We start from the raw sequence: 19,208 nt of genomic DNA, 5'->3' as shown, positions 1-19,208 counted from the left end.
TCTCTAACACCATAGGGTGAGATTTTTAAAATGTGCCTCCCTCTAGAAATAGCATATATAGTCTTTTTTCTCTAAAAAGAGCACAAATCCTTGGAATTCCGATTCAAAAGTAAAGGCAGACATCCACTTACAGCCATAATGGACCAGGTTTACTTCCTGTTTTAAACAACTAAAAAACGGGACAAATATGCAATACTTTTTAAGACACTGATGGTAGGGTGTGCAGCACTGTGGTCCCTGTGAGAAGGGAAACAAATGAGGTGAGACCAGCGATTGCTCTAGTCTCCTGCCCAGAGCAGTTTCCAGGGCTTGGTGCAAAGAGAGGGAACAGAGTGCAGGGTCTTCCTGAGTTATGGAGACAGAGATCCCAGTTCAGGGAAGCCAATGTGGCCCGAAGCCGCAGGGCAGAACACCAAAGTGGGTAGAGCTGCACAAGGAGAACTTAAGATCTGCAGAGAGGGCCTCCTGAGATTTGGGCTGAGGACTGATCTGTAAATGGATGCCAGAGGAAAGCACTCAAGGGTGAGGAAAGAACCACTGGAAATCAGTGAGCCCCCAAATGACCAGAGCTCTTACAGGATGGGAATCAGTTTCTGTTCCCACAGGCCAGAGTAGAGAGAGTTCGTAGTAAGAGGAACGGGGGCAGAGTCCTTGAAAGGGCAACAATTGAGTAGTGGAACTAAATTGGGCCTAAATGAAAGGCTGCTGTTGACAAACCTTAAAAAAACTGAAAAGCAAGCTACACGAGGATAAAATTAATCCCCTGTAACATAACGGGCCACCAGAACAAAGTCCAACACTATATAAGGGAATTCAACAAAACCCAGCCCCCAACAGTGTAAAATGCACAAAGTCTGCATCCATCCAAAGTAACACAACATGCAAATGAGCAAGAACACACAAACTAATACCAAGAGGAAAATCAATCAACAGAAACAGACATCGCAAAAGAGAGAAGGGGATTAGCAGAGGACATTAAAAGAGCTATTATAAGGACTTCCCTGGTGGCGTGGTGGTTGGGAGTCTGCCTGCCAATTCAGGGGACACGGGTTTGATCCCTGGTCTGGGAGGATCCCACATGCCATGGAGCAGCTGAGCCTCTGCGCCACAGTTACTGAGCCTGCACTCTAGAGTCAGCGAGCCACGGCTACTGAGCGCGCGTGCCGGAATTACTGAAGCCCGTAATTACTGAAGGCTGTGAGCTCCGCAACAAGAGAAGCCACCGCAATGAGATGCCCGCGCACCGCAACGAAGAGTAGCCCCTGCTCGATGCACTAGAGGGAGCCTGTGCACGGCGGCGGGGACTCAACACAGACAAAGATTAAATAAATAAATATTTTTGTTTTTTTTAAAAAAGGAGCTATTATAAATGTGTTCTGTAGACTCAAGAAACTAGAGAAAAATAGGAATCCGCTGAGGAGAAAAAAGGAAAATATATTTTAAATAAGTAAAACTCGTAGAGATGAAAGAAACTGCTTGAAGTGCAAACTACACAGAATGGGATTTATATCCCAAGACAGTGCAAAAGAAAAGATCAGTGGACTTGAAGACATTGCAATAGGCTCTCTAAAAAAAATAAAGCACAGAAACAGGGAGAAAAAACATGAACAGAGCATTAGAGATCCACTGAGGGAACCAACATTCATTAATGTGAGGCTGAGGGGGAAAAAAGAGGGGGAAAGCAGAAAAATTGAATGGCTAAAAAATTTCCAAATTTGATGAAAACTATGAACAGATAAACCCCAAATCTCTACACACCACCAGCAGAATGCCGAAACATGCAATGATCAAAATGCTAAAAAACAGTGATTAAAAAGAAAAACTTAAGAGGAACAAAGATAAAAATGAGGGCATATTCTCTTTAGAATCTATGCAACCGGAAGACAATGGGCAAATACTTAAATACACACTGTAAATCTAGAATTCTATATTCAGCAAAAATATCTTCAAAAAAATAAAGGCAAAATAAACTTAAAAATAAAAAAGCCAAGGAATTCCCCTTGAGCAGACATGCACTAAACAACTGTTAAAGGAAGTTCTTCAGGCAGAAAATGGTATATCAGACGGAAATCTGGATCCACATAAAAGACATTTTTTCTCCTTGGTCTCAAAATTCAGTTTCCAATTGGCTTAAATAGACTATTGTGGCCTAACCTGAGAAATGTAATCCTTGTTTTTAATACTTTATTTGGATAAAATACTTTGCAGTTTTCACAATAAACAACGTAATAAGCTTCTAGAACACAACCCATCCTCAAGTTGCAGATATGTGTACCGTGGTTTCTCTGTAGTTTCCACATAAAATAGTTTTACTGTAAAATTGAACTGATTTACAAAGAACCACTTTAAGTAATAATAAAGATGCTAGGGCTTCCCTGGTGGCACAGTGGTTGAGAGTCCGCCTGCCGATGCAGGGGACACGGGTTCGTGCCCCGGTCCGGGAGGATCCCACATGCTGTGGAGCGCCTGGGCCCGTGAGCCATGGCCGCTGAGCCCGCGCATCCGGAACCTGTGCTCCGCGGCGGGAGAGGCCACGGCAGTGGGAGGCCTGCATAACGCCAAAAAAAAAAAAGGAAGGAAGGCAGATGTGGATCCTCTGACGTTCTCAGATATGTGGGAATGTTCTATTAATACATACTGGGCAAAATTAAAAGGATTATGCAGTTCTTTAAAAACAAAACAAAACTGTGTAATTTCCCCAAATACAATTAACCTAGATACCTATTAGCATTTCAGCTTTGTTTACTATATTTGAAGGACAGACTGGTGAGATTTCAAACTCAGGGACTTAGCACCACCTGTTTATTTTCCTGTTCGGTAAAGCACTTGTCATATTAGTTAGACTAAAAACGGGGGAAAAAGAACAAACAACAAAAAAAGAGTCCTTTAATTTCAATTTACATTAAATTCTGATGCTGATAAAAGCTTAAGGCACTTTAAGAATTTGCTCTACCTGGCAGATGCTAGAATACAGTACTATTCTCACACACAGAAGAATATGTCCAAAGTAAGTGGATTCACTATTTTTTTTTTAAGGAATTTTGTGCTACAATAATTTTAAATTTATTTAGTACCAGATTTTTGTATATTTGCCCTCTGGTTATTATTGGTATAAAAAAAATCTCTTTCCATTTTAGGAAATCACAAGGACTCAAGGTCAAAAACAAATGCACCTCACATTTTATTTCTGAATACCCCTTTCTTGGTTCACCATTACTCAAAAACTCCAACAGTTAAAGAGGTAGATAAGTTTATTTCAAATAGTGATATGGGGGCTTCCCTGGTGGCGCAGGGGTTGAGGGTCCGCCTGCCGATGCGGGGGGCGCGGGTTCATGCCCCGGTCCGGGAGGATCCCACGTGCCATGGAGCGGCTGGGACCGTGAGCCGTGGCCGCTGGGCCTGCGCGTCCGGAGCCTGTGCTCAGCGGCAGCAGAGGCCGCAGCGGTGAGAGGCCCGCGTACCACACACACACAAAAAAACAGTGATATGAACCAACTACTATTCCCTGGATGATCAGACAACCCTGGATTAAAAACCCTTTTTAACCTCAATCCTGTTATCCTCAAAACATAAGATTTTATCATGCTACAATCCAAACCAACCCCAGGTACTTTCAAAATGCTTGTCACAAATTCTACAAGCAGTATTCTTTGAAGTTTCAGTGGCTGTAACCAAACTAAATCAACCCATGATGACTTATGCACAAGGAAAATGGGTAGTGACTAAATTCTTTACAATCGATATTTCTAGAATCCTTTTAAAAAAATAGTTAGGGAAGGAACGTTGGTAATGGGTAGGGGATATAAGGGAAACCTCTATACCTTCCTCTAAATTTTGCTGTGAACCTAAAACTGTTCTTTAAAAGGTCTTAAAAAACTAATTAGAGCATATTTATTCTTTTCTTGCCATCTAGTCCCATGAGACACAACCAAGAGTTTCCATTTCCTGCAATGACTTTTAAAATCACTTACATATTCAACATTCCAAGAGCAGAAGATCTGCTTTTAGAAAGGACAGGGGAATAAAGCCTGAATATTGGTTTAAATAGCTCTGCACATTGACATTGCTACCTAGATCCCCAAATCCTTTTGCAGCCTAGACAGGGGCCATAAAAAGATTTAGAAAATTATAACTCAAATTGGTAATAATGAAATTGATGTAAAGTGCAACTATTAGGAGTATATGGAACATAATAGTGCTGAAACTTGATTAACCAGGCTCATTTTATTCTTAGTGTGATTCTAAGAGTGACAATTTCCATAATAAATCACAAAGGTACAGTGGTCTTAGCAATGTCTTGTCTGGAATAGAGTTAATAAAGCACATCTAGGATGCCATCATCAAAACAACTAAATTATTCAAGACCTGGAAAACTTCACAACCACCCTACACAGAGCACCGGGAGGTACCATTACAACAGCATGTCCGTGGTGACAGCCCCAACACTCACCTTGACAGTGGAGCTCCCATACAGCCTCCGCGCCAGCAACCTTCCTGCCTGGATTGCCACTGGGGTGAGCTCCAGCTTCCCCTCTAACACATCGCCAATGGCATAGATGTAAGGCACGCTGGTCTGCTCTTCATCCGTGACAGGTATTTTTCCAGTCCTGCAAATTCATTCAGTTAAAATCATCATCAATTACCACTATTCAGTAAGTAGATCAAAATCCCCTTTCTCCCAAAGAAGCCCCAAACTGTGGCTCTAACTGAGGGCAATGTTCTCATGTATTACCAAAACAACAACAAAACTCAGAGGAACCAAAAGCTTAGAAATTCTAGCTATTCTGAAAATCAGAGGAATAAGAAAACTGTAAGAAACCCTGGGATGGGAAAAGTAGAACACACTGGTTAAGAATGAATGAGGATTCTAAAGTGTGATAACCAGGTCTGTTAGTTATTACCTCTGTGATGTTGGGAGGGCTATTTAACATCTCTAAGCCTCATTTTCCCACCTATCAAATGGGAATAATGATAATGGGAATAATTGGTGAGAAGAAAAAGAATACCATCATCTACCTTAAGGGGTTGTGAGGACTGAATGAGAATGTGTATAAAACATTAAGCACAGTAGTCCACGGAGTCCAGTAATTACAGAATAAGTGTTAACATTATACAAAATCTAAACCTTGGCCCCAGTTGGAAACAGGCGAGTAGGTTGTTAAAATGGTGGAACACTTGGTCTGCTAAATCTTATCAGACCTCCCCAACTCCTTTGTCTCTCCAACCCAAAGGGGAAAGAAAATAATAAAGCAAAAATGTTCGCATTAAGATTAAGAAATCTCTTCTGTATAAATGTTATTCCTGGAAGGGGGTAGAGGGGGCACCCTGTATTTTCAATTTCCAAGGCAGCTAGCCTCTCAGAGCACTTGTTTTTACTTGGATATAAGAAGGGTGATACTGGGAAATACCCCATGCTACTCCTGTAAGCAGACAACAGAGTCTCAATTACCCAGTGCAGTGGTATAGTCCAAAGGGATTTTAACTTATAAAACATCAAAGTTTTCAGACTCATAGCTGTCACTAGAAATGTAGCGACCACTCTAGTGATCCTAAAACTAGGTAGCTTTGAACATGGTTCAGATCTGCATATTCAATGAAGCTTTCAAAGCATATACCTGCAATTCACTGGGAAGTTGGATCTTTTTCTGTACACATATACATTGAAGAAACAAAATGCAAGCCAGCGTACCTCTCATTTAGATTTTGAAAAGGAAAAAAAGAAAAAGACAAATAGGAAATATCATGACTGGCACTGAAAGAAGAGTCTTCTAAGCTTAAAAAGGGAACGCTCCAACTATGGTAAAAACTAACTTTAAAATCTAAAACTCCAGTATTAATCGATCTTATAAATAACTGAAATAGTACTTAATAAAACATAATAAAGATTTTTTCTTACTGTTCATTTAACTTTACCCCCACGTTTTCTAAGCCAATTTCCCTTGTGCAAGCATCTCTTCCTATTGCCAGCAATACCTGAAAAATTATTAATATATAGTGACTGTTAATAGAAAGGCTTTGCATGAGTTATTTAATCATATTTTTTTCTGTTTATTAAGGCGATGTGATTCATTTTCCAGACCTGGAAAGACATATTCTATTAAGATAATAATGCAAGAGTTTAAACAAATCAAAATCATTTAAATTAAATCTTCTAAACATGACATAGTAAAAAGTCTTACCCATTTCTTGTTAAGAAAAAGGGAGTTAACAATTCCTTAATAAGTCTAGCCAAGTATAGCGACAAAGACAGCATAGCCTATGACTGAAATAAGTTATTTTTTTAAAGTGGTGGGCTGGGAAAATGAAAGAACATGGAGCAGAGAAATTCTAGCTCATTTTTAAATGTTGATACCTTTTAATAGCCATCTGATAAACAGTATTTAAGTTATAGTGGAGAATATTTGAATCCATCCCTATACCAAAACAAATTATAATATCATAAGTAATAAAGGTGTCTTAGAATAGGAACAGAACCAAGGGTTTTGGAACTAGCAACCCAGCAAACATCCAGTGAGCACACTATCTGTTTTCTAATTAAGTAGGACCGAGGTCCATTCCTTACCGTATTATACTCTCCTTCGATGGTTTTGTCACTATCAGTGGACTTAGCTACCACCCTGAGTCGGCCTGGTGTCCCTGCTTCAATTTGTTCAACCTACAAAAGTGATAAAGTTTTACTCCACGATAAAGACATGTATCAGTATCAAGATGGCTAATTATGTCCTCTCCTTCTATCTGGTTAAACCGAAGTTAAAACATGAAATTTGGCTTGGAAGGTCTTTTATGTCCCACCTCCCTCGCATTAACATCTTTAGGATGACATGTGGTTCTTTTATGTATTTCCTTCTTTCTCACTGCTTAATGTTTGCTAGAGGGGCTTTCCTTCAAATAGTTCTCAAACGGAATAAAATTCAGAGAGAAAGCAGGAAAGGAGAAAGCCAGAGAAAGTACACTACAGTCTCTAAAATTAAACCAATGACTTACTGCTTCTGCCAGGCTCCTATCTTATGACTTACCCAGAACCATTAATCCCATGCTGCTCACATCCGTACACTCCCTTTTGACTACATATGTTCAGCTTTGTCAACAAAGAATAGACACGGAAATAGATCAATCACGATACAGATAAGAGCCAGAAAGCCCTAAAAATCATAGTGGGTGAGGAGGTATGTGTGCTTGTCATAACTAGGGGTTGTCTTCAGGTGAGGACGTAGGAAGGCTGAGCAAGCCCTGGTACTTGTGCTCTGGCAAATGAGTCTGAACATATTAACCTACTACACATAGACGTCAACAGCCAAATCATGGGTTTCTGTATAATACTTACTGAAGAGACCCATAAAATCAACTGCAATTTCTACCCTACCTTTAAAATACAATACACTCTGTATGGGAAAACTGTGAAGCGTCATTTTATTTTCAACATCAACAAATAGTAAAGATTCCCTTCTAAAATTCCCTTCCTTTCTTACGTAGTTAAGCCCCTTTGAACATACTGGAAATGTCTTTCCGTTTAAATTAAAATATTCTAATTTTTGGAGAAGAGTGAATTGGTCCATGGCTTAGATTTGCTTAAACATATTAAAGGCCTCATCCCTCCCTCAAATTCCTTTCTGCCTCACTCACTTCTGTGTTCCAGTCAGGCCTTTCCTGTAACTAGCACATTTTCTGCCTTTAGAACAATTTCATTCCCCATGGCCTTTTTGCACATGCTATATTCTTGCCTAAAATGCATTCTCTCTCCCTCCTCTCCACAGAAGGCTTCGTCCACTGGGTCACTTTATAATACAGCCAGCGTTCACCACCTGCCTACGGGGATCAGGGACACCCTGGTAACCCCAGCAAGATATTATGTACACAGACACAAGCTTATTTCACTAGGGATAGTCCACCACATTCTCAAAGGGCCTACAATGCCCCAAATGTTAAGATATTATAAAGGAAGACGCCACTTTTCTATCAGTATAGCATATACATACAGCTGTCGTTTTCTAATCATCGTTGTAATGCTAATGCAATCTTCATGAGAACTCTAAGATAGGTGCTATCAATTATCATCATTTTACAGAAGAAACTGAGGCCCAGAGAAGTTAAGTAATTCTCCCAGAGTCATAATAGTAAGAAACTGGGAGAACAGCGTTTGCACCCAAGTCATTCTGATGCCCACGCTCATCAAGAGATTATCGGCATCAAGAGATTCATGGTCCCACAGAAAACCTATGTTATTAACCCAATAAGCAATTTTTAAAATGACAGCTAAAATTCCTTAATTTTAACAAAACTGTCCCATCCTTACTTGCCCTAAAGGAAACTGTTACTTTGAGGTATGCAAAGTGATCGATTTTGCCACTCTTATGTATCAAAACATTTGTGGTAATGTTAACAAGTCTCAAATATAACTTGGCATATTATTCAGCATTTTCAAAAGAAGATTAAATGAGCAAAACAGGCCAGCCCACATAACAAAATTAGATAATCACTTCCAGGGAGGCCAGAATAATACAATGCATCTGTGGACTACACTGTATACAAAGTAGAAATGTCTTTTGCAAGAAAAAAAAAAAAATCAGTCATCTTAAACTCTTATTTAAATAACTGGTATGTAGAACGAAACAAGTATAATAGACCAAAGATAATAAAATAATGGAATGCATAAAGGAAAGCATTAAGCAGAAGAGAACTAATAAAGGTGGTAAAGTTGAGAAGGGAAGGAAATTATTCATCTGCAAACAAGAACAAAGCTATTTAGGTGGTAGGAAGGTACCAGTTTATACACCTAAATCACACAAGTTGAGGAATTACAGCATTCCCAATGGTTTATAATGCCGAAAAGAGGCTTCTATCACTCACCCCAACTCTCTTCTCTTGCCTTTTAACATGAGTATAAAATCAACAAACATATAGGCAACCCCACTTACTTTTATTGGTACAAACTGTCTTATAAACTTGATACCATGTTCTTCCATATGTTCACCAATTTTGTTGGCCATGTCCTGGTCAAATCCTCTTAGGAGAATGGACCGTACCATAACAGTGACATCTAAACCAATGCCAGCAAGAAATCCAGCACATTCCAAAGCAACGTAGGATGCTCCAACCACCAGGGTCTTACCCGGGCAATAGGGTAAAGAGAACAGATCATCACTGAAAAAGAAAAAATTTTTTTTAAAAGGAAGAAAAGAAAGAAGAGAAAAATGTTCATATGTGAATAATGACCATATCAAAGTAGACCTTTTTACTTTCCTAAGAACAAGACACTTTTAAAATTAAAAACATTCAATTAGCTACACACATAATATTTGAGATTTTATAAAGTCTTAGACACTCTCCTTTCTTGCCACTTAGCTGCTCTGGAAGCAGCTCGAGCTACCATGGCTGAGCACAGTAAACCATACAACTCTGACATTAGCCCAACTCCCAGTCAAACACATTTATTCTGTACTATCCAGAATAATTCTCCACTTACGTGTTTACAACCATACATTTGCAAACCCAAACTCCCACCCTCCTCCCACCACTCAGCTCTCCCTGAGGTACAAACCCGGTGTTACTTCCCCTCACCTACAACACCAATTATCAAGCGGGGGAGAGAGGGACTTCCCTGCTGGTCCAGCGGTTAAGACTCCGCACTCCCAATGTAGGGGGACCAGGTTCGATCCCTGGTCAGGGAACTAGATCCCGCATGCTGCATCTAAAAGATCCCACATGCAGCAACTAAGACCCAGCACAGCCAAATAAATAAATATTAAAAAAAAAAGAAGAGTGGGGAGAGGGGTGGGGAAAACTTTCAACATATGGGTTTTATAATATGAAAACCAACTATAAAAAGACACTGATGAAAGAAATTGAAGATGATACAAAGAGATGGAGAGATATACCATGTTCTTGGATTGGAAGAATCAACATTGTGAAAATGACTCTACTACCCAAAGCAATCTATAGATTCAATGCAATCCCTATCAAACTACCACTGGCATTTTTCACAGAACTAGAACAAAAAATTTCGCAATTTGTATGGAAACACAAAAGACCCCGAATAGCCAAGCAATCTTGAGAATGAAAAAAGGAGCTGAAGGAATCAGGCTCCCTGACTTCAGACTATACTACAAAGCTACAGTAATCAAGACAGTATGGTCCTGGCACAAAAACAGAAAGATAGATCAATGGAACAGGATAGAAAGCCCAGAGATAAATCCACGCATATATGGACACCTTATCTTTGATAAAGGTGGCAGTAATGTACAGTGGAGAAAGGACAGCCTCTTCAATAAGTGGTGCTGGGAAAACTGGACAGGTACATGTAAAAGTATGAGATTAGATCACTCCCTAACACCATACACAAAAATAAGCTCAAAATGGATTAAAGACCTAAATGTAAGGCCAGAAACTATCAAACTCTTAGAGGAAAACATAGGCAGAACACTCTATGACATAAATCACAGCAAGATCCTTTCTGACCCACCTCCTAGAGTAATGGAAATAAAAACAAAAATAAACAAACGGGACCTAATGAAACTTCAAAGCTTTTGCACAGCAAAGGAAACCATAAACAAGACCAAAAGACAACCCTCAGAATGGGAGAAAATATTTGCAAATGAAGCAACTGACAAAGGATTAATCTCCAAAATTTACAAGCAGCTCATGCAGCTCAATAACAAAAAAACAAACAACCCAATCCAAAAATGGGCAGAAGACCTAAATAGACATTTCTCCAAAGAAGATATACAGACTGCCAACAAACACATGAAAGAATGCTCAACATCATTAATCATTAGAGAAATGCAAATCAAAACTACAATGAGATATCATCTCATACCAGTCAGAATGGCCATCATCAAAAAATCTAGAAACAATAAATGCTGGAGAGGGTGTGGAGAAAAGGGAACACTCTTGCACTGCTAGTGAGAATGTGAATTGGTTCAGCCACTATGGAGAACAGTATGGAGGTTCCTTAAAAAACTACAAATAGAACTACCATATGACCCAGCAATCCCACTACTGGGCATATACCCTGAGAAAACCATAATTCAAAAAGAGTCATGTACCAAAATGTTCATTGCAGCTCTATTTACAATAGCCCGGAGATGGAAACAACCTAAGTGCCCATCATCAGATGAATGGATAAAAAAGATGTGGCACATATATACAATGGAATATTACTCAGCCATAAAAAGAAACGAAATTGAGCTATTTGTAATGAGGTGGATAGACCTAGAGTCTGTCATACAGAGTGAAGTAAGTCAGAAAGAGAAAGCAAATACCGTATGCTAACACATATATATGGAATTTAAGGGAAAAAAAAATGTCATGAAGAACCTAGGGGTAAGGCAGGAATAAAGATGCAGACCTACTAGAGAAAGGACTTGAGGTTATGGGGAGGGGGAAGGGTGAGCTGTGACAGGGCGAGAGAGAGTCATGGACATATACACACTAACAAACGTAGTAAGGTAGATAGCTAGTGGGAAGCAGCCGCATGGCACAGCGATATTGGCTTGGTGCTTTGTGACAGCCTGGAGGGGTGGGATAGGGAGGGTGGGAGGGAGGGAGACGCAAGAGGGAAGACATATGGGAACATATGTATATGTATAACTGATTCACTTTGTTATAAAGCAGAAACTAACACACCATTGTAAAGCAATTATACCCCAATAAAGATGTTAAAAAAAAAAAGTAAAACCTGACAGAATCTTCTAGCAGAATGAGGAAGACACAAGACATAAGAGATCATAAAAGCATTGTTGGGAGATGAGTTTTTTAAAATATGAGAAGGGAGCCCATCCAAGACAGCAATGACAAGAGTTGTCATCTGAGCTGCCCCCGATGAGGCTCAAAGGATAAACTCCTATTACAAAAGAAAAAAAAGCCTGGGGAAAAAAAAAAAAAAAAAAGCCTGAAAACAAGTAATTTATAACACCATCAGAAAACCATGTAAGTCCTGGGCAAAAAGCATCCAAGAAGACATACTTATCAACAATGTCTTAATGACTTCATAATTCAAAACTCCTGAACAATAATGTCACCATTATTATCACTCGATGGACAAAAATAAACCACACAGCAAAACCTTCCTGCTTGACTCACTGATTTCAGAAGGTCCCTCTACACTGACAATGCAACCATACAAATGGCAAAGGAGTAAGGAAAAACTAGGATCTGAGAAACCTAAATGGCCTGCTATCCTCTAATTTTTTTAGCATCTACATAAAGGTAATATATGATTCTAGTTTTGGAAAAACAAAAACGTATCTATCAATTATTTTATAAAATGTGAATATCCATCTGGTTTTATATAGTATACACGTATAACATATACTCACACAAATATAAATTTCAAATATAAATATTGTAAGCATGTATCTATATGTTAGCAGCGATATTAACTCTTGGTGATAAGATGACCAATGTTTATAGTTCTGAATTTTAATGTTCTCTGGTTTAAAATAGTTTTTCCTTTCTCTTTTTCCTAATTCCCTGTCCCTCTGGACAAAAATGTGGTGGAAAAACTAAGTTTCAGGAAAAGGATTAAATGGGTTTGAAGAAAAAGCAAAAATCCCCTTTTCTCCCTGCAATTTGTCCTTACCTGCTGATGCAGTATTCTTTGTCACCAGGGACACCCAAATAACGTGGCCTTTCACCAGTGGCAATGAGAAATCTCTCTGCAGAATAAATCTTCTCTTTGCCTTTGTTGTTTGTTGCCTATGAAGGAACCAATATGTCAATTCTTAATAAATTATTATCCTTTAGAATTGTAAACGTTATAATTAAAAAGGCTGTTTTACCACATTGCCCAATTTGATCCTCATAAAAATTTGCTAATGCAGTAAGAAAGAGATACTAAGACTCTGAGTAGTTAAGGGATCGCTCAAAGTCCCAATGCTAGGAAGCGACAGAGCCAAGACTCAAATCCAGCTAATGTGGCCCCAAATCCAGATTACCCTTTACTACACCACAAGAGAAAGTCCCTAAGAAGTAATTGCAAAATCACCAAACTGGACGGTCTGGGTCACAGTGGCCATCATCTTTATTAGGATAATCACCTTCTCTTTTCCTCCCCCAACAAAAGCTTAAAAACACACCAAAAACAGCTACGTACACTGTCACATGGTTACCTTAATCCTATGAGGCCCAACAAACTGCCCGTATGCGTTCTCATAGGTGACCTTTTTCTCCCGCAGAGCCACACGGTAGCCCCAGTTTAGAGAGCCAATGTGATTCTGGACAGCTTCTGTCATTCTCTCCCAGTCATGTTTCACTGCACGAGAGTAAGACAAAATGTTTAGCTTTTCTGCTGCCACCTGGTAAATATCATTTCTCGGTAACTATTTAGTCTAAAAGGGCAAGTCCTTCATTTCAAGCACATAAACAATCTTTTCAACTATTTTTCCCTTTTAGAAAACTACCAGACAATTAAATAGTGCAGAATCTCTGGCAGTTCTTAAGACTAAAATAACCATACCCAAAGCTTTTTCTTCTTTATCTAGAAACGAATGGGAATTGTACCTTGGATTGGGAACACTGACTGCTGGGGTAACAAGGTACTTAGGTTCTTGAGAACCTAAGATTCCTAAGATTCTGAATGTGTAACAATCTCTAAGAGATTCTGGTGTAGCCAGATTTGGAGTTACCAAACTGGTTAACAGTGTCTAGACCAGGGGGCTGGCAAATTAAGGCCCCACCAGTCAAATTCAGCCAATTACCTTTTCTGTAAATAAAGCTTTACTGAAATCCAGCCACGATCATTTATTTCCGTATTGTCCAGGGCTGCCTTCATGCAACAACTGCAGAGGTGAGCAGTTGTGACGTAAGCCAGATGGCCCACAAAGCCTAAAATATTTACTATCTGGCCCTTTACAGAAAAAGTTTGCTGATCCCTAGTCTAGACAGAGAAGTTTAAGAGCCTGCCTCATTGCCTCCCAAACTTCCCATCTCACCAAAGAAAGGAAGAGTCTTAAAATTCTACCATAAAATGAATCCTTTGAGCCAAGGCACTAATATAATATTGAATTTCAATGGATAAAAATCAATCCTGTCATTCATTCATTACTAACTTCAACAATGATGATGAAAAAAAAAAAAGATACGGGTAAAATATACTCTGGTGGTAGAAGAAGGCATGTTCTGGGGAAGCTGTGGTTTGGAAGGAAGGAGAAGAGAATCAACATGCATTGAAAGCCTGTCACAGAAATGAGCGTCTGAGTCTTAGGGTCAGGGCTAAGTAGCTTGGTCAGGCAGGAAGTGATGCAATCAATTCTATGAGTACCAGTGGCCAGCCGCTGGAAGTAGGAATGACAGCACAAAAATTGGCTTGTGGCCTCCCAGAGCACAGATTATAAAGATTCAATTAATAGAACCATAAAATGTCAGAACTGGAGCAAACCTTCAGAGATCAGTTCAGTTGGGGAGAAAAAAAAAGGGACCTTGGAGGCCATGTGGTCATGAGGCCAGGAGGATTACGTGCTGGGGCGTGAGGGATTCTGCAGGGAGCCTCAACCAGCCTGTCCATCCGGTGTCCGTCCACCACCACTACAAAAAGCGGAGGCAGAGGCTTCCCTGGTGGCGCAGTGGTTGAGGGTCCGCCTGCCGATGCAGGGGACACGGGTTCGTGCCCCGGTCCGAGAGGATCCCACATGCTGTGGAGCGGCTGGGCCCGTGAGCCATGGCCGCTGGGCCTGTGTGTCCGGAGTCTGTGCTCCGCAACGGGAGAGGCCACAACAGTGAGAGGCCCACGTACCGGAAAAAAAAAAAAAAAAAAAAAAAAAGAGGCAGGACTCACTGTTTCCCCACCAGGAATGGAACAGAATAGTGTAACTCGCTCCCACTTGCCAATCAACTAGCTGCAACAATTACCAACATTTTACCAATCTCATTACATATACGTCTTTTTACTAAAATATTTTAAGCAAATCCCAGACATCATTTTTGGTGGTGGCTTTGGCTATCACTGTGAATTAGGGATGCCCAAGGGCCAGTGATGCTATCCTCCGCTACAGTTCCTTACAATTAGGAACTGTCCAGTGCAATGTGCCAATAAAGCCCCAGGGAGAAACAACAGATCAAAGGCCAGATTAATTTCTGAAACTTTACAGTGGTAGAAGCACTAAGTGGATGCTACTCTGCTAATCCTACAGGAGATACCATATTCTAAAAGAAGACATAGCTGGGACTAAATAATAGTACCAATAAATTATTTCAATGACAGAAATTCAGATTCAATGATCAGACCTAATTCAACCTTAATTCTGTTGTTAAAGCCTTCCTTTGTAACTGTCAGGCCCCACCTGATTTCCAAACTCCTTAAATCCCCTTTCTCTACCAAAGTTCCTTCATCCTCTGGTACAGTAGGCAGGCACCAATCTCTAGTGTGGTTATGCTCAGGCAGAAGAAATTTAAAAACTGCAGCCTACTAGTGGTTAAGAATCCGCCTGCCAAGGACTTCCCTGGTGGCACAGTGGTTGGGAGTCTGCCTGCCAGTGCAGGGGACACGGTTTCAAGCCCTGGTCCAGGAAGATCTCACATGCCACGGAGAAACAAAGCCTGTGCGCCCCGACTACTGAGCCTGTGGCTCTAGAGCCCGAGAGCCACAGCTACTGAAGCCCGCGCACCTAGAGCCCATGCTCCACAAGAAAGAGAAGCCACCGCAATGAGAAGCCTGCACACCACAACGAAGTGCAGCCCCCGCTCGCCGCAACTAGAGAAAGCCCGCAAGCAGCAACAAAGACCCAACGCGGCCAAAAATAAACTAATTAATTAATTAATTAAAAAAAATAAAAGCTGCAGCCCACCAGTTTAGGATTCAGCACCAAGGTCCTCCACCTGCTCCTATGGTCCTGGGTCTTGCATTCCGTTCTGATAACTGAGTTTCTGTCTTATAAAATCCAAATTCCTACTTTACATCCTGCTGGTAGTAAATGGATCCTTGTTGGACTGATTACATGCCCAGAACACCAGTTCTCTAGGGCTGCCCTGCCTTCCAGTAATGCCCCAAGTCCACTGCCTTCCTGCATTCCCAAATACCACCTGGATGCTCCCCAACCGCACTCAGCCCATCCGCTGGCATGGCCCAGCATTCCCCCTAGGCCTCCTGACTCTGCTGCTTGGTCTACCAGCTGTAATCCAATGCTGAGCCTCTGCGATGCGGATTCTAGCTGGCGAGGCAGGACCTGTATTTCACCTGGGTGTGCCCTTACGCCCACCTCAGCAACTGGGTCTTAAAGCCAACTCTCGGATGCCCCGGATCCGCCCCCCTCCTACTGTACACCCCTGGGTTTGACAATACTAATCAAACTACTAGCATCCTTACATCTTCGCCTCACCTGCTCACTTGCACCTCAAAGTCCCTGAAGGGGCACAAATTCCTTCCACTATATACACAGGGAAATGAAGGATGGGTGACCTGCCCAGGGCCACACATAAACTCATGGCAGCACAGACATGTATGTGAACCCTCAGGTGTGTGGTAGGAGAATACGTACATCCAGAAATTCTGCAAGCCCCCAACTGCAAACCAATGACCTTGCTTTCTCTGGGATCCTAAAACTTCACAAACGCTTAATTTTTTAAAGGCACACTTAATTCCTGAGCACAAGAGAACTCAAACAGATAAATCTGAAAAAATATGAAGCCAATAAATCTTTCAGAAAGTTCCGATTCATCCAGTTTACATGACTGAGCTCACATAATTCTTTTCTCGGCACAGTCTCAGCTTGGAGCTTTTAGGAAAAGAGCAGATCACAGGCTGAGTCCTGGATATGTCACCCCCCACCCCAACCCCATCACCAGGCAGATTCAGCTGTGCTGCCTGGTCCAGGTCCAAAGGGCCCTTCCTCCTTCACCACGCTCAGAACTATTTGCAGTGTCAGAGAGGGCAGTCTTCCAAGAAAACGGGAGTGCTGTTCTTTGGTCCAGGACATGAGATTAGATGTGTTTCTTTCTGAAAAATGCAAAATAAGCCTTCATGCTTCATCTCTTGGGAACACGGACCAGCAGCCTCTAGGGGTTTCTCATTTGAAAAATACACCTCCAAGTTTCCTTCTTCCTTGAAGATCTAATGACGAAGCGATGTTTGTCTAAATCCACTGTATTCTTCACCACAAGCGTTTTAGCACAAAAGGAGGGAGGCAACAACTGCTCCCCCAGTTGGTGGGCTCCCTCTCCCTTGGTGTTGGCCCCGGCAGGCACAGCAGGCCACTCCCGTGACGCCCAGCTCTGGTTCCCACAGCCAGGCCACAGCCTGCTCCTGAGGCTTAATGAGGAAAGCTGAAGATGACAGTAAGCGAACCACCGGGCTTCCATTTAGGAAGAGTGAGGGGATTTAAACAGTAGGCACAGCTCTTCAAACAGCTCGCGTCAAAGACCCTGGGATTGCTGCTGCTGACAAAGGCGTACAGGGGTGGGAGGTATACAAAGTTATATGCTTCTACCTTAAAATCTGGAAAAGGGGAAGAAACACCACAGAGCTAACTAAAACTGTTAAATTAGTTGAATAAATAATTTCTGTAGGGATAGAAAAATAACATAACTTTGATTTGGTTCAAGTTTTAAAACCCCACGGAATTCAGGAGCTTCTGCTGGCTTTAATGTGCAGATCTGGACTGTGCTGGTAGTGGCTTCTTTACTGCCTCGTCTTTGTACACTTATTAGTTCCTCATCATGTAATTTAGAAATAAGTTCAACATAAATAAGTAAAGGAGTTACTATTGTTACGTGACAGCTACCTATATATTCTGTTACTGGAAAGAAGGTTCGTCAATTCCTCAAGTTATATTTTACCACCCACCTGATTACTGAATTTATTAGAATTATACTTTGTTGACCCTGTTAATAAAATTCATTTGGCACACGCCTATACTTATCTCGTAAAGATTCTAAAGACCCATTATATGTACTTTCCTACATTTCTAACCACACTAAGTATTCTGTTCCACCTACTTCATTTTTCATAAGAGTTGACAGTTTTGAAGCTAACATCCACTACTTCTACATACCAATTTGAGTACTAGACCTTATATGAATGAATAACATTTTCATGGCTCTGAGTTATAGCTCTCCAGAACTGTTACTGATTGAGATTTAAGGGCCAGTGGCATTCACTATGAAGAAGACACTATATGGAAATTATTACAGCACAAATCAAAATTTGCTTGGAACAACCTTATTTTTCCCAATAAATACTAGACTTTTTCAGATTAGTATTCTTGTTACATGTCCTTCTCTTTAAGAGGGAAATAAACTGTTCAAATATACAACTTCCTGTAAGATCCACAAATGTTTCCTACAACCCATTAAACAAAGAGCCAAGAAAAGTGCTTGGCGGAGTCTGCTCCAATCTACTGACGCTCTGAACAGGGAAGAGTTACAAGAAGCAAGTCCAGGAGGAAGGGACAGAAACTAACATTCACTGAGTGGCAGGTATTTTAATCACACTGTTGAATTTAATCCTCACCACACAGGTAGTACATAGCAGAGTCAGCACTAGTGCCCAAGTCTGTCTACGCTAACAACCTACACTTTAATGGGGCAAAGGAAGGATCTTAACCCTAGGTGCTCTGGGGAAAGAAGTCTCACTGAGAATACTGGTAAAAAGAGTATGTGTGGAATGATGGGGCTGAGACGGATCACAGATCTTATGAGAGTGGTTAGAAAATAAAATGAGTGGTTCTTAGGTTTTCCTCCCAAAGACCCAGAGGAGTATGGCCTACAGACCACATATAGAACTTGCCCCTTTTGGGGGGACCATGGTGAGGAGAGGTAAACACAGAGCCATGTCAAAAGCTCTGAAAGTACCTGCCACTACAACAGCTCCTAAAACTCTGGTCCTACAAAGGAATTGCCACTGAAGCCACGAAGGCTTAAAGAACACCACTTGTGTACACTCCATCTGCTGTGAAGTCAGTAAGGCTTCAGTCTAAACCTTAGTGCTGCCAATTTCTCAGCTATGACACGGGCGCACTAACCCACCCCCTAGAGCTTCAGTCTCCTCGTCTGCCAAATGGAACAACGGGATCTCCCTCCAGGGACAGCAGGTTTACATATGTACTGGAATAAGATGGAATGGAGAGAGAAGCCCAGAGACGCCGTGGTCGACGTCGCCAGTGCCTGCACCTCTGCTGCTGCCCGCGACCCCCCAGCCCCTCTCTCTGCCCAAGGCCCCGAGTCAGCCCTACCGCCGACCCCCGCCGGGTGCTGCGAGGCCCCTGGCGTTGGCAAGGCCG

The 19,208-nt window shown here is 41.3% G+C and overlaps 1 protein-coding gene across 4 annotated transcripts in view; it reads right to left on the bottom strand.

Annotated features, from left to right (window-relative positions):
- TXNRD1 (thioredoxin reductase 1) overlaps positions 1-19,208 on the bottom strand; it is a 93,359-nt gene that overhangs the window by 23,502 nt on the left and 50,649 nt on the right. For all 4 annotated transcript variants that reach the window (XM_049694698.1, XM_033427586.2, XM_033427587.2 and 1 more), the window contains exons 5-10: positions 13,107-13,249; positions 12,578-12,693; positions 8,916-9,141; positions 6,563-6,655; positions 5,897-5,973; positions 4,451-4,607 (exon numbers count right to left, since the gene is read on the bottom strand). In XM_049694698.1, coding sequence (XP_049550655.1) covers positions 4,451-4,607; positions 5,897-5,973; positions 6,563-6,655; positions 8,916-9,141; positions 12,578-12,693; positions 13,107-13,249 — 812 coding nt within the window. The remainder of the gene's footprint in view (positions 1-4,450; positions 4,608-5,896; positions 5,974-6,562; positions 6,656-8,915; positions 9,142-12,577; positions 12,694-13,106; positions 13,250-19,208) is intronic.

Source organism: Orcinus orca, chromosome 11, assembly GCF_937001465.1.
Source record: "Orcinus orca chromosome 11, mOrcOrc1.1, whole genome shotgun sequence".
In the NCBI taxonomy this organism is placed as follows: Eukaryota; Metazoa; Chordata; class Mammalia; order Artiodactyla; family Delphinidae; genus Orcinus; species Orcinus orca.
The sequence above is the reverse complement of the archived record's forward strand: the minus strand, read 5'-3'. Positions and strand labels throughout refer to the sequence as shown.